The sequence below is a fragment of the Colossoma macropomum genome, unplaced genomic scaffold (genome assembly GCF_904425465.1).
Source record: "Colossoma macropomum unplaced genomic scaffold, Colossoma_macropomum, whole genome shotgun sequence".
In the NCBI taxonomy this organism is placed as follows: domain Eukaryota; kingdom Metazoa; phylum Chordata; class Actinopteri; order Characiformes; family Serrasalmidae; genus Colossoma; species Colossoma macropomum.
The window spans coordinates 29324943-29339063 of record NW_023494796.1 but is presented as its reverse complement, the minus strand read 5'-3'; the positions used below and the strand labels follow the sequence as shown (position 1 = coordinate 29339063).

Sequence of the window (14121 nt, the reverse complement as noted above, 5' to 3'; positions counted from 1 at the left end):
TCATTTGGTAGTTTTGCATGGCAAAGAATCCATTAATGACCTTTATGAGCGGAGCTGCCGTTGAGCCACGTTCGTGATGGCCCAGCTGTTTGGTGTTTGGTCTGCGTCCGGTACCTCACTTTGCCCTGAGGTGAAATTTCCTCCTCTCTCCACCAGTGAACAAACCAGTTCTGCTGCCGCTCCAGAAGGCTACAGAGTGTGGACTCGCTTCATTGGCTTGTCTAAATAATGGATGGGGAGATATTGTGTTTCAGGCCAAAGTGTCAAGATCTTTTAATCATTTTAAAACCGGCAGCTGTTAACACACACACACACACACACAGTTCCCTTTAGTTCTTAGATGTACATTATGACGAGGGTGTGAGTCACGAAGGCATGTTGAAAACTGAAGCAGTGCAGTTGCTCTAGTCAAAAGATTTCCAATAGTAATAGACATATTCGCTCGACCACCACCGTGAAATCCAAAATGAGGCTGAGGTGGGAAAGTTCCGGAAGTGTAAATGGTGGAGGGCTTGCTGGATTGCAAATGTTGACCTGCTGTTGATGGAATATTGACCTAATTTTGCAATACATTGTATAGAAAAGTGGCTACAGCAGCTGGGTTGTTGGAAATATAGTTCAGCTTTGGCAATTTCAAATGTAATAGTAGACAAGGTAACAGTTTGCAATGCACACACAGATATTATCAATGCCACCCATTGGGCAAAAGGCACGAAACACCCTGGACAGGTCGCTAGTCCATCACAGGGCAGACAGACAGACAGACATGCTCACAACCTAGAGGCAATTTAGTAACTCCAATTGGCTTGACTGCATGTATTTGGACTGTGGGAGGAATCCCACACAGGCACGGGGAGAACATTCAAACTCCACACAGAAAAAACCCTGGTTACCCAGTCGGGGAATTAAACCCAGACCCTTCTTGCTGTTTTTAGCAATTAGTACTTATTAGGTATGTGCCTTCTGACTAACTGTGAGATCTGAGTATCTGTTAGAGCAGGCATGTCAAACTCAACCACTAAACGGGCCATATTAAAAAAGCTGTGGACCAGAGAACGCCAGTGTTTTAATTCCTTTTTAATTAACATTGTACTTTAAACCGAACTGACCATTGTTTATTCAAAATGCACAAAAACTTCAACAGTGAAATACAGGCACTTGTAGTTGGCCTTGAAATATTATATGAATACTTGAAATATTCAAAATGTAAACGTCCCCAGGAGCTCAGTCTTTTAAACCTACCTGTTTGCTTGAACAAGACACCTGGAATCCTTTCTTTGCTGCAAGTTCATTAATACTTGGGCTCAGTTTCTGAGCTGCTGAGCTGACATTAGATGTTTATATTGGCTGATCTGCAGCTAGTTGTTTGGTGATACGACTGGTGTGGAACTGAGGTATAACCGCTCTCCCATAGATGATTGTTGGGCTAGCAAAGTCAAAGCACATTACGTTGCAGTGCATGCTGGGGACTGTAGTGCAGTACATTGTGAAACGAGCTAATATTAATAGAAAATGAAAATAGTTTTGCGGGCCTGATAGGATTGACAAGACGTGGGCCTTGTGTTTGACACATGGATGTTGGAGTTAGCGAACGGAAGATCTGTCATCCACTGAAAAAGAAACAAGCAACATGTTGCTCTCGTGTTGGAGAGGCTGATGAGCTGATGCTGAGTTGTCGTCTTCTACACATAACGAAACCTCCTTAACCCTCTGCCACACATATTATGAGAGCATAAACATCTTGCTTAAAATGGTCCTTGATTTATTTTTTCAGACCTGATTATTAAATTCCCTGAAGTGGTGAGACCTGGCTTGTGAGTGGCTAAATCCATTCCACTGTCGCACAATGTTGCTTTTAGGCAACAAACATATTTCTGCTAATTCTTGTAACAAAAAAAATGATACTGAATTTAAAAAAAGGGGGTTAAGAGATAGTATGACCAAGAACATGCTTTTTATTGACTTATTGAAACTCTTTCCTTTATTGTTAATCCTGTCGTTGTCGTTAAATATGTATAATATTATTGTAAAGTGAGGAAAATTAGTTTGTTGCCCTGAGGCAACATCATGCAGAAGAGGATTAACAAGGCATTCTTGGGAAACATTCTCACGTTCAAGCATTTGTGTTTTGTAGCAGCAAAGTGTAAAATAGTAAACACATTTGCTCATGAAAACAAGCTAAACTGTCACTTTTGCAGTCCAGGTAAGATATGAATTCATCGTTTGACTGAATTCTTGGGCAAAATATTTTCACCATCTCCCCGAATGGTGATTTCAGTATTAAAATACTCATTCACATCCCTAATTCTTATAGCTTTGTGATCACATAAATATTTTTCAATTGGCTCAGATTCTCCGTCCGTAAAATCGATCTCTGGAGTTCATCAGAGACTTTACTAGAAGGCTCAGTACCCTTTTACATAGAAAGAGTCACTTCTCCTGCTAAGTATGAATGCCTGGCATATTTTAAAGGATTATTTGGGTTCCTTACTGAGTCATTTGAGGTCCATTCTCCTTTCGTCAGCTCTTCGCCCAGGAAAGCTCAGATTGAGATCCTACATTAATGAAATGGTGATATGATTGCTTGGCCATCATCGCGGACAGGATGTACTCTCTTCTCGTCTCTCCATGCTTAAAAAAGCCAAAAACAATGATGTCATGCATGTGTCTCCACTCCTCTTTGTAGCCACCTCATTTGGGGGCAAACATTACATAAACCTGGTGTGCGTTGCCTTTGCTCTCTGGAGTGGATTGAGGTTTTAGTGCTAGGTGAACAATATCAAGTATTTGCTTGTCTTGCCGTAATCTCAAACGCGCCGGGATTAAAACACAGTGGACGGGCCGCCGAAAACAACAGGAAGGGTTTTTTTTTTTTGTTGACAAGCTCCAGCGGAATCGCACTGCTCTGTTCATACTCAAATTATATCAGTGCACCAAGGAGATTATCAGATATTCAGGATTACAAAATCTGCCCACATCACAGCCCCATCTCTCCCTAATAATGCCTGCTTTACTGTGTTTATGCTTATTTATACTTATTCTAATGGTATGTGCTGGTTTTTTGTGGCAGGAACACACTTACTGGTGCGATAATTGTTTGTAAACAGTTTGTTTATGTGCTGAAGACTCTTCCACAGTAGTGTACATTGAGCCCGAGTTATGGCATTTATGCTCATTATAACATTGGCTAGTCATGAATTGTAAATATAACTTGTAAACTTTGAAGTATCATGAATAGTTTTTAGCCCTCCAGTTTCGTACCATATTCGTACTCATGCTGATGTCTGGTTTCACCTGTCAGTATTGTGTTCCACACATGTAAAGAACCTTTTTTTTTTCAATTTTCTCCCCAATTTAGTCGTATCCAATTCCACCCACTAGTTAGGACTCCCCCAGTCACACAATACTATCAATGCTAGCAGGGCAAAGGCAAACCCAGGCTTTCTCTGAGACTTCGAACTGCAGCTAACGCAACGTCATTGGACAGCTGAACACACTCGGAGGAGACCACTAACCACCAGATCTATTACGTCAGCTAACAGACGCCTGCGCTGAGTGATGGTGGGAGACGGGGGGGCCATCCTACCCACCCAGAGAGAGCGAGGACTACTGTGCTTTTTTGGACTCCCAGCCACAGATGGCTGTAGCATCACCAGGGATCGAACTCGCGATCTCCTGGCGACAGGGCCAACGCTTAGACGGTTGCGCCACTTTTAAATATCTGCACTAATACACAATTCGGTTGATTTGGAGGCTCAGAAGTCTGTCTATCAAGTATTTTACAGCTGCTTTGAGGATAGCTTAGCCAATCAGATTTCAGAAACAGAAATTTATGCGGGTCACATGCTGAATTTACGCTTGCTGATTAAAGATTAATCAGCAACTAATGACATTCGGTTACTGGTCAAAAGAATTTGACAAAACTTTGTGTCCTTCATCATTCCTACATAGAACACAGTGAATTAAACCTTAACTCAAGAAGTTTCTACTAGAAATGAACAATTTTTACATTTCCTGCCGAGCATAATATATGTATAATGTATACATGTATAATATGCTGTATTGATGTTGTTGTTGTTGTTGTTGTTGAGCACTGACAGTGATCTAATTGGTATATTGGAATGCTTGCGCTCTTTATATTGATACATTGGCTTATATATTTGAATGTAATGTGATGTTTTCCCTCACCCACACTGACAGGACATCCATATATATATATATATATATATATATATATATATATATATATATATATATATATATATATATATATGTATATGTATGTGTGTGTGTGTGTGTGTGTGTGTGTGTGTGTGTGTGTGTATATATATATATATATATATATACACACACACACTTTTTTCAGTTTTTGACATGTTTTGAAAATGCCTGTCATTCTGGTACTGTTGACTTACATTAAAAGTAAAGTTTTTTCCTTCTCCTGTAAAGTTACCATTTTGGTAACTATATATTGAACTATAGATATATCGAACCATTTTGTTCAGTGGGGATGTGGTACGATGGTTTTAACTTCAGCAGTAGTACATATAAAGGTACTGTATAAAATTAAGTTGGTAGTTGAAAGTGTTGATAGTTAGCAGCTAATCTGTGGATAGTGAGTCAGTTAATGGACATCCTTAGGTCAGACAGTAACAGCAGTTTAAAAAAAGAAAACCTCCGGTCAGTATAGAAGTGAGGATTGTTTGTATTATTCGCTGGTCTCATACAAAAAGTCATCCAGCTGAAAGGGCACGTTTGGATAAGAGAGTGTGACCAGTGGTCAGTGAGATAATCCTAAATACAGAGATCAAACAGCTACAGCTATTGAACCTTTCAGGCCATATTATTATTATTATTATTACTGTCCATTACTGGAGCTTTTATACTGCAGAGAGATTTTTGTGGTCATTATTCTGTATTTGTGTTTGCAGTCTCTGTGGGATCATCCCAGCATTGAGCAGCTTTCTTTTGCCCCGAATGAATCCCTTCGTCCTGATCAACATGGCTGGGGCGTTCGCTCTTGGGATCACTTACATGCTGATTGAGATCAAGTAAGAGCATCAGTTTGTTCTGTATGTCTCTTTAAATGAAATTGTATTGGAATGATTGCACTGGTTGATGCATTAACCACCATGTCTTGCTCCACTGATTGACAAACTGTTGCACTTTTATATCGCTGTCAACTGAATAGATATGAGTAAATAAGTGGGATAATAAACAAATAAAATAATGGACATACATAATATAGACAACTGTGACTTGGTAATATCTAAAATGCAGTAGTTGAGAATTTATGCCAGACCTGAAACTTGGCATACTGGAGCATTTAAACACTCACAGCCAGTGTAACTGGTTTGACGGGAACCATCGTGGCCAGTAATTAACACAAACAAAGAGCTTGAGTGGCTAAATGTCTGTTTGACATGAGATTACAACTCGAAGAGAGTGAATTTAATGAGTTACAGTTTACTTTGGTCTGTTTGCCTAGCAAAACAAGCTGCTTTTAGATCCTGTATACAGAGCACTTACTGCTAACTACATAAATGAGTTTACATACCTGCAGCTTCCCTTCAACTTATTCACAGAAGGAAACTTTATATTCAGTGTGATTTAAAGGATGGTTATATGTACATGGCGAATTGACAGACTCACTGCTAAACTGTAGACTAGTTTATTAATATGATGTACAGTTAATCGCACTGTTTTCTGCATTTTGCAGCAACTACAATGCAGTGGACACGGCCTCCGCAGTGGCGATCGCCCTGATGACCTTTGGTACAATGTACCCCATGAGTGTGTACAGCGGAAAGGTCCTTCTACAGGTATACATCATGAAAAGTCTTGTTGTTGTTGTGCTTTCTCACTTTGCAAGGTGTCCACTTTTACACTCTTAAACTGGTTCTCGGCTTGGAGATACATTTCTAAGGGAAACTTTTGGTTGGTATAAAATCTTGATGTTATGTGGAGTTTTTTTTTTTCAAACATTAAAAAGTTTCTTCTTTTGTAAATGTGCATTTTTGCACATTTGTAAAAAATTGTTCATACATTAAAGGGTTGTTAAACTGAACCCGGCACCTAGCGGGCAAAAACATAGCTCACTTCTAGCCTTCATAACTTCAGAACGGTTTAGGCTATAGACACGATACACGTATCAGGACATTCAGCAGACTTGCCCCAAACCAGATAGCACGGCATCGAGCTGTGACGTCAGCATCAGTGAATAATTCAGCTCAAAAAATCACCCAAAATCCTGATATTATTGCTCTGGCTTTAGCCTTCATACTTCAACAAAGGGTTAAACCAGCGACACGATTGACACATCTGCTTACTTATTAGACTCACTATCCACAGTGATTTCATCCACCTGTGACCATCCATCAGCCAGAAATCCAGCTCCAAAATCACCCAAACCCACTCGCTACTATTATATCTCTGCTTTTAGCCTCTATATTATAAACCAGAACACTCAGAGAAACCTGCCATCACTAGCCAGAGTGAGAGAAACCAGCTCTAACACCCCACAACCCAGAAATACAGCACAAACACACAGCCAGATCACTGTAAAACCTGCTATTAGCTCTCTGCTTTAGCCTCCATATGGCAACAAAAGGGATAAGGAGCTGAAAGGGGCTCTTCTATGGCATAGAAACTTTTTAGCACTTTTATTTTTAAGAGCATCGGGAGAAAACAAGTTGGAGTGAAGTCAGCGAGAGAAAAGAACCGGGACTAATGCTAACTCATTTTGTGTGCCCTACAGACCACACCTTCTCATGTCATTGGTCAGCTTGACAAACTCCTCAGAGAGGTAAGTTTTACACATGTTGACAAATATTTTTGATTATTATTGATTTGACAATTTAAAGAAATGGTTTTGCAAAAAAAAAAGTTTTACACAGTTTTCAGCTTCCCCAGATGTTCACCATTAAAGAAGGTGGTTATTTAAGGGTTCCTCAGTTTGAGAATGTGCTGTAGATGGTTCTGTATAGAACCTTTTTGGAAAGGGTTCTGTATAGCACCAGAACGGTTTCTTTTATTGTCATGATGTCAAGCTTACAATAGAAGCAGGCTTTTTGGTGCTGTATAGAAACCTTTCCAATAATCAAACCAAATCACGTTTATTGTCCCGTCACATTTACACAGGGTCAAGGTGATTGATCTTAGGTGCGTAACCCCCTTATAGAATTTAAATACAAAAAATATATATATAAGAAAAAAGAAATATATATATATATATATATATATATATGTATGTATATATATATATATATATATATGTATATATATATACACCGACTCTAAATATATTCACATACACAATATACACTAGTATTGCACTTTTCCAATGTACAGTTGTACAGTAATAAGTTATGAAATGAAGCTATGATTATATACTGTTGTACATGTGCAGTTAGTGAGTCTAAGGTAGATAAATAAATGAGATGCAGGTACACAGGGGATAAAATATTGATGGAGAAATCTTCCAGATTATACAAGATATGGATAGAAGATGTACAACATGTCAGTCTATATGTGTAAGTATAGATTTGCCAGATTGAGGGTGCAGTAAGATCAGAGTAAAAGGCTAATATACAGCACATTCTCCATTAGTCTGAAGAACGCTTTCACATTGCAAGTGACCTTTTAATCATGCACTGTTTTTGTTCATAGTTGTATATAGAACCACTTTTTTTAGTGAAGAACCCCTAAAGAACCATGCTTTTTCAAGAGTGTAGGTGATCAACCAAGACTTATTTGGTGCTGAATTCTGACTCCCCCCCACAGAATATGACTCCCTTTCACGTTCATGCACATCATGTACATGGATGCTGGATTACATTCGCAACTTCCATAGTTTTTATTTATAAACATATATCTTCAGTTCGAACACTCAAGATTAACAGTTGCTTAGAAAGAAACAACAGAAATCACAAACATAATCTGTAGTGCTCATATACCTACATGACGTCCATGTTGGACGGATTTGGACACAGCTGCAGTGGTCTAGATTGGCTGCCCGCTGCATCCGACTACAAGGTGAAGTTTAGTTCATTTTTATAGCTCATGTAAGTTATATTGTGTCCCAAACCACGTCAACAAGCCCGTGTGACCTTAATGACTGAGACTGAGAGACATTTTTGGGGCTGTATTTGCAGAAAGCTAATTTGGACACCATACATGTCTTGGCTGATAAGCTACGCCTGTGATAAGTGGTTGATTTCTAATTTGATTTTTCACCAAACCATTCCATTAACAGCGGTTGGTATAGCGTGGTGCAATGGCTTTCACCTCCAGTCTTGAGGACCCTCTACTGGTTCAGCTATTGTCTTTCCCAGCATACCTCATTCAGCTCATCAGATAGTTTTCAAGCACATCCTGAGCTGGATCAGGTGTGTTGAGGGCCTGAAACCATGCAGGGTTCCTGGGAAAGGAGTTGAAATACCATTGACCTTCTCAAAGCAGACTGGGGTTCAATTCACCACTCAAACAAGCTTAGTAGAAGTCCTTGGGCAAGACTCTTAACACCTGCCCTTATAACATGATTAAATTGTAAGTGGCTCTGGATGTGAGTGTCCCTCAAATGCCGTAAATGAAATGTGTTCTTGTTCCAGGTCTCTACGCTGGATGGAGTTTTAGAAGTGCGGAATGAACACTTCTGGACTGTAGGCTTTGGCTCTTTGGTAACCCATTCATTTATCCCTTTTAACATCCACTACGTTTATTTATCCAGCAGATTTATTATAAAGTCTACTCTTGATTTCCTTCAGATATTCTGATGCTTCACGATTCACCTAAAGTTGGGCGTACACTACACGGCTTAGTGTTAGTTTGTCACAGAATTCCTTGTCTTTTTTCTCGTGCGGGCACTCAAACTAGACGACAGGTCATAGAGGGAGTATAATAAACAGTATAACAAGTTTGGGCTACGAAAAAGAACTCAAACTCCCAGATCTCCTCAGATCACATGACATAAACAAAGCTGAATGTACTGGACCTGTTTGTGCTTTTATGAGAGCTGGAGAAATATTGCACTACAAACTGGCAGCTGAGCTGAAACTTTTTCTCCGCTCTTCTAGCTCTCTGATTGGCTGTTGTTTGAATCACTTGTTGAGTTCATCTCTGACCTTGTCACTCTGCAGGACTCGTGAACGTTTAGAGTCATAAATATCAAACGTTCGACAATATCGGAGAGTCTCTGATCACTTCAGAGCTCGATCGGAGGGCTAAAGATGCACTCATTTCTCCTCACACACCTGCAACATCGCTTCAGATTGTTAATATCTGTCGCAAGGGGCAAATCAGGGTTAAAATCGGGTAAAACACTGTGTAATGTGGGCCCAGCCTAGGAGAGAGTCTTGAGAGAAATAAGGCTAGTACTGTGGCCTTGGTGGGCCTCCAAATGTTCCTGTTTTGTGGGGTTAAAGGCTCTTTCCACCACAGCACTTTAGGCTTTGTTTTGCTGAATTAATCAAACTGAAACTATTTAGCAGTCATTGAGTTTGCCCTAGTTTTCACCCCAGAAGTGGGGTTTGTCCTGGAATGCTCTGGACGTAATCCATTGTTTGCTGGTCTCAGGCTTCAAAGGTGGGAGTTTAAGCTGCCCTGCATGCTCAACAACCAAGCAGCATATAATGGAAAGTAAACACGATAGAGACCCACTATTAGAAACGAACTTTTCAATAAAAAAGTGGAAACAATAACAGAAAAATCTGCCACTCAGCTCTTTCAGATAGTTGGCATATTTGGCACAGTAGTGCAGAGTTTGGTGACCTGAGAAAACAGAGGGAGGCAGACGCTCCCTAACAGAACTCATTAACCCCGTCTCGTAAACGCTTTTTTTTTGTTGTTGTTTTGGCGCGCAGGCTGGCTCCATCCATGTCCGCATTCGCCGGGACGCCAACGAGCAGATGGTCTTGGCCCACGTGACCAACCGCCTCCACACACTGGTCTCTACGCTGACCATTCAGATCTTCAAAGACGACTGGACCCGCCCATCCCTGGCGACTGGCGTTTTGCCAGCCGGCACACTTAGCGGGTCGGATTACGGTGCCGCGTCTGGGTTCCTCCCCCCGGCCTTGTCCAAACAGGCCGAGGAGCTGGACCCCCTCACCTCCACCCCGACCAAGCCGAGCAGCCCGCCGCCCGAGTTCTCCTTCAACACCCCTGGAAAGAACGTCCAGCCTATGGTGTTACCAAGCACCCATCAGCACAGGCCCTACAACCTGGGCCTCGCTTACGGGGCCGCACCCTACACCAGCATGCTCAACCAAGGCTTCGCACAGCCAGGCAGCGGCCTGGGGGTTGGAGCTGGCTTAGGAATGGGAGCACGACTTCCCTCAGTCCAGGGCTACAGAACTTCGTTCAGTGCAGCTCCGCATAGATACGGAAGCAACCTGCTGCCTTCACAGACGAGCCAGTACAGACCCTGATTTGAGCACCAGAGCCATTGCCCTATAACGCTGGGCTAGAAACAAGCTGACCTACAGAGGATGCTGACTGTAACTGAAATCTATATTTATTTAATAGGACCAAGGCTTACACGTCTTATCCTTAATGGATTTTCTAATTGTATTCTCCTTTTTTGTACTATTAAACCGACCACAGGCATAATGGGACTGTACGACTGTGCTGTTTTCCACTGTCTTTGCTATAAGAGGATTGCTAAGAGGCCCGTGGTCTTAGTATTGTAACTTTTGGATTCTTTCAGAAAGTTAATCTACTTTTATGCCGGATGTTGTGCAGTTTAAACAGGGGTCGATTGTTTGAACAGGGTCCAACTCATTGTCTGACCTCGGTGCTCGGTTAAGGGGGTTTGATCCCATGTCAAAAAAAACTTTTATTTGGGAACCTAGTAATTCCATACTTGACTAATAAGTGGTGAACTGAATGCATTTAAATGACACTCGAATTCTCATGCATTAAAATAATGGTGGCTAACCAAACTGCAGCCTGGCGTAAGAGGATTACTTTATTACCAGCATCCACAGAAATCAGATAGTCGTGTCAAGTGATGATGCATTGGGTTTTGATGGAAAACATGACCTCAGCTGAGACCCACCTGCAACCATGATGTGATATTTGCATTTATTAAGCAAATGTTTCAAACCAAAAAGGTGGACATTTGGGTATTACTGCTATTATTTTATATGTGTAGCAGTAATAGCAACCAATATAGAGCTTTCAAAACAGTACGGCCAACTTTGGAACCAATATTTTAAGCTGTTTGTCCCATTGATTTCAGGGCACAGGGATTCTGATGTTACGTTGACTTGTAAATTACTTTTTCCCTTTCAACAAGTGTATGAACTGAAGCAAATGTCCATATAGTGCAAATATGTGTGGTTACACTTTAAACCGGGTCTATTCTGTACATGAAAGCTCAGTTATTCCAGAGAAACCCACAAGTCCAAATTGTTCACTGTGGTTTTGATAGGAACCGGACGTCCCAAGTCTTTAATGCCTCTCCAAGCTCCTTCACATGAAGCTTTTCATTAAACGGTTATGGATATATGCTGTCTGATGCTTGTAATATTGTTCAAAAAGAAGGTTTTGGCCTAAAATATAAATATATATATATATTTTAAACATTAATGGTAAAGAGGTACTCGCAGGGCGCTGTAAGGCGAAGTTAGTATCCAAATAAAACGTATCTTTTTAGATTTATGTCCATTTTACTGTCGACATTACACATAAAAACTTGTAGGTTCACTGGAGGTTTTGGTCTGTATTCTGAACTACAGTCTGGCCTCACGGAGAGCAGGCTGACCAGGTCAGCAGAAAGCTAACAGGCCAATAACATTCAGGCAGGATGTAAAACTTCAGATGTCTACTTAAGTTTCAGAGCTTAAATGCTGTGTTGACTGTCGATGTAAATAAAGTATTTTATTTAATGTCTGTTTTTATCATTCATAAGGTCTTTGTACTCTGTAATCGGTTCTTTTGAGTTTTCAGCCGAAATATTGCAGAAACCGTCTCATCCAACACTTCGACTGCGTAAGTGAGTCAAGCATGTTGGCGAGGTGATGAGATTCAGTTCAGGCATGAACCTTTACAGTGACTTTTAGTACGACTCATGAACTGGTTTTCGGTTCTTGCGGCTCAGTGAGTCTGACTCGGCTCAGAGCGCTCGGTCACTCTAGCAGGGAGCCACTAGCGGTGCCATAAAGGCTGTTCGATTCCAGAAATTTTGGAGTCGACTCTGATTCGAAGTGATGGGAATCGGTTGAATCCAAGAGTCGATTGCACACATTATCAACTCCAAAAAAACAAAACGGAGAGAAAGCTGTCCAGCAAAATAAAGAGTTCAACACTATTTATCTCTGACCTTGGCAAGGAGATTTGGAGAGAGAACCGAATTTACACACTGCATTAATACGGAAGGCTAAGTTGTACCTGATTCTCCAGTCGTCTTCTTCGGGTGGGTAGATGTTTTAGCACTACAGTGTTGTTTGTATGTTATAAATATTGCATTTTATTTTCTTTTCCACTTGATTTAAAGTAAAACATGATTATGAAAGGATGTGTTTTCAGACTGGCTGTCGAAACAGATTACATCGCATTAGCGATGGGGAATCGATTCCGAAAGAATCGATTCGTCGACTCCAACACGTCTGGGAGTTGGTGTCGGCCCTTGGCCAGTGACTCTGGGAGCCGACACCTTGATTCAGTCAACTCCGTATTTTTTCACTGTGATTAGAAACAGTAAAAGGAACAAAAAAGAGTTTTTCAGTGTTGTGAAAAAGAAATTGAGTTTTTTTTTTCACTTGTTTGCCAACTTCTTATTCAAATTTCTGTTCCACCTTAAATGGTGCTGTGTTTGCATTCATTAAGGTGACTGCTGAATCACTTAAGGTGGAACGGAAAAGGTGAATAAAAAGCCAACTTCAGCCTCTAAGAAGAAAGAGGAACAAGAAAACATCCAACTGATTCCTTTTCAAAGAATTTAAAAGGAGTTTGGTCAGTTTTCAAAGAACGCTGACTGGCGACAGTAATGATTTCCTCTCCCTGAGTTTCGTTATGTGAAACAGGCTGGTGGTGAGCTGTGTTGAAACATTATTCAGCTGTAATCAGATGTAAAGCAGTTGATATTAGTTGGTATAATCTGTGAATTTTAATCACTGGTATCCACAACTACTATAAAAACTGGGTAAACTATGTTTAGGATGGTTTAATCTTGGCTGAGTCCAGAGAGGCCATGAGGTAGTTATAACTTTCTGAACTTTTATCTTGAGATCACAAAAGTTGTTTTCTCAAGATATCAAAATAAAAGTTGTTTTCTCTATATCACTACTTATTTATCTCAAGTTATTTTGAGATCACAAGATAACAACTTGTATTCTCGAGATCATAACTTATTTTTGTGATCTCAACAAACGTTTTCTCTTTGCCACAGCTTTTATCTTGATCATCAAAGTATCTCAAGAAAACAACATTAATCTTGAGATCACAAGATAAGTTGTTTTGTTGAGGTCATAACTTATTTTTCTCATGATATCAAGATAAAAGTTGTATTCTCGATATAGCAACATATTTATTTTGCTTATCAAGTTATCTTGAGAAAAGAACTTTTATCTTGATATCACAAGATAAAAGTTTTCTTGAGGTCATAACTTATTTTTCTTATGATCTCAAGATAGAAGTTGTTTTCTCGATATCACAGCTTATTTATCTTTATTATCAAGTTATCTTGAGAAAACAACTTCTGTTATCTTGAGAACACAAGACAGATTGGTCAAGATTTTAAGAATAACAATTAAGAAAATTGTAGCTACCCCAGGCCTCTCTGGTCTACCTCATCACCAGCTCTGGAGCTGCACTGCTTTTAACTTAAGTGAAGTTGAAGAGTCGACTCCCTCGATTCCAACAGGAGGAGTCGAGAGTCGGAGTCGTGCGAGTGCGGGCCAAACGTGATCGTTACTAGAACCGAGTCTAAAGCTTTTGAGTCGACTCTTGGTTCCCGAATGCCTGGAATCGAGGAGTCGATTCTTTTTGGGTCGACTCCCAGCCCTGGGCGCCATCCGCACAGCAGGACGCTGCGGACCACAGAGAGAAAACACGCGAGTTCAAAGAGGTAAAGGCTAATACGGGGCGAGTCGGTTCACGATTTTATGAGGTAAAGTTGTG

At 40.5% G+C, this 14121-nt stretch overlaps 1 protein-coding gene across 1 annotated transcript in view; it reads left to right on the top strand.

The window, feature by feature from the left end:
* slc30a6 (solute carrier family 30 member 6) overlaps nt 1-11888 on the top strand; it is a 51468-nt gene extending 39580 nt beyond the window's left edge. Inside the window, exons 11-15 of the mRNA XM_036583269.1 lie at nt 4932-5051; nt 5720-5822; nt 6758-6805; nt 8610-8678; nt 9861-11888. Coding sequence (XP_036439162.1) covers nt 4932-5051; nt 5720-5822; nt 6758-6805; nt 8610-8678; nt 9861-10427 — 907 coding nt within the window. The 3' untranslated portion in view covers nt 10428-11888. The remainder of the gene's footprint in view (nt 1-4931; nt 5052-5719; nt 5823-6757; nt 6806-8609; nt 8679-9860) is intronic.
* The last annotated feature ends 2233 nt before the right edge of the window (nt 11889-14121 follow it).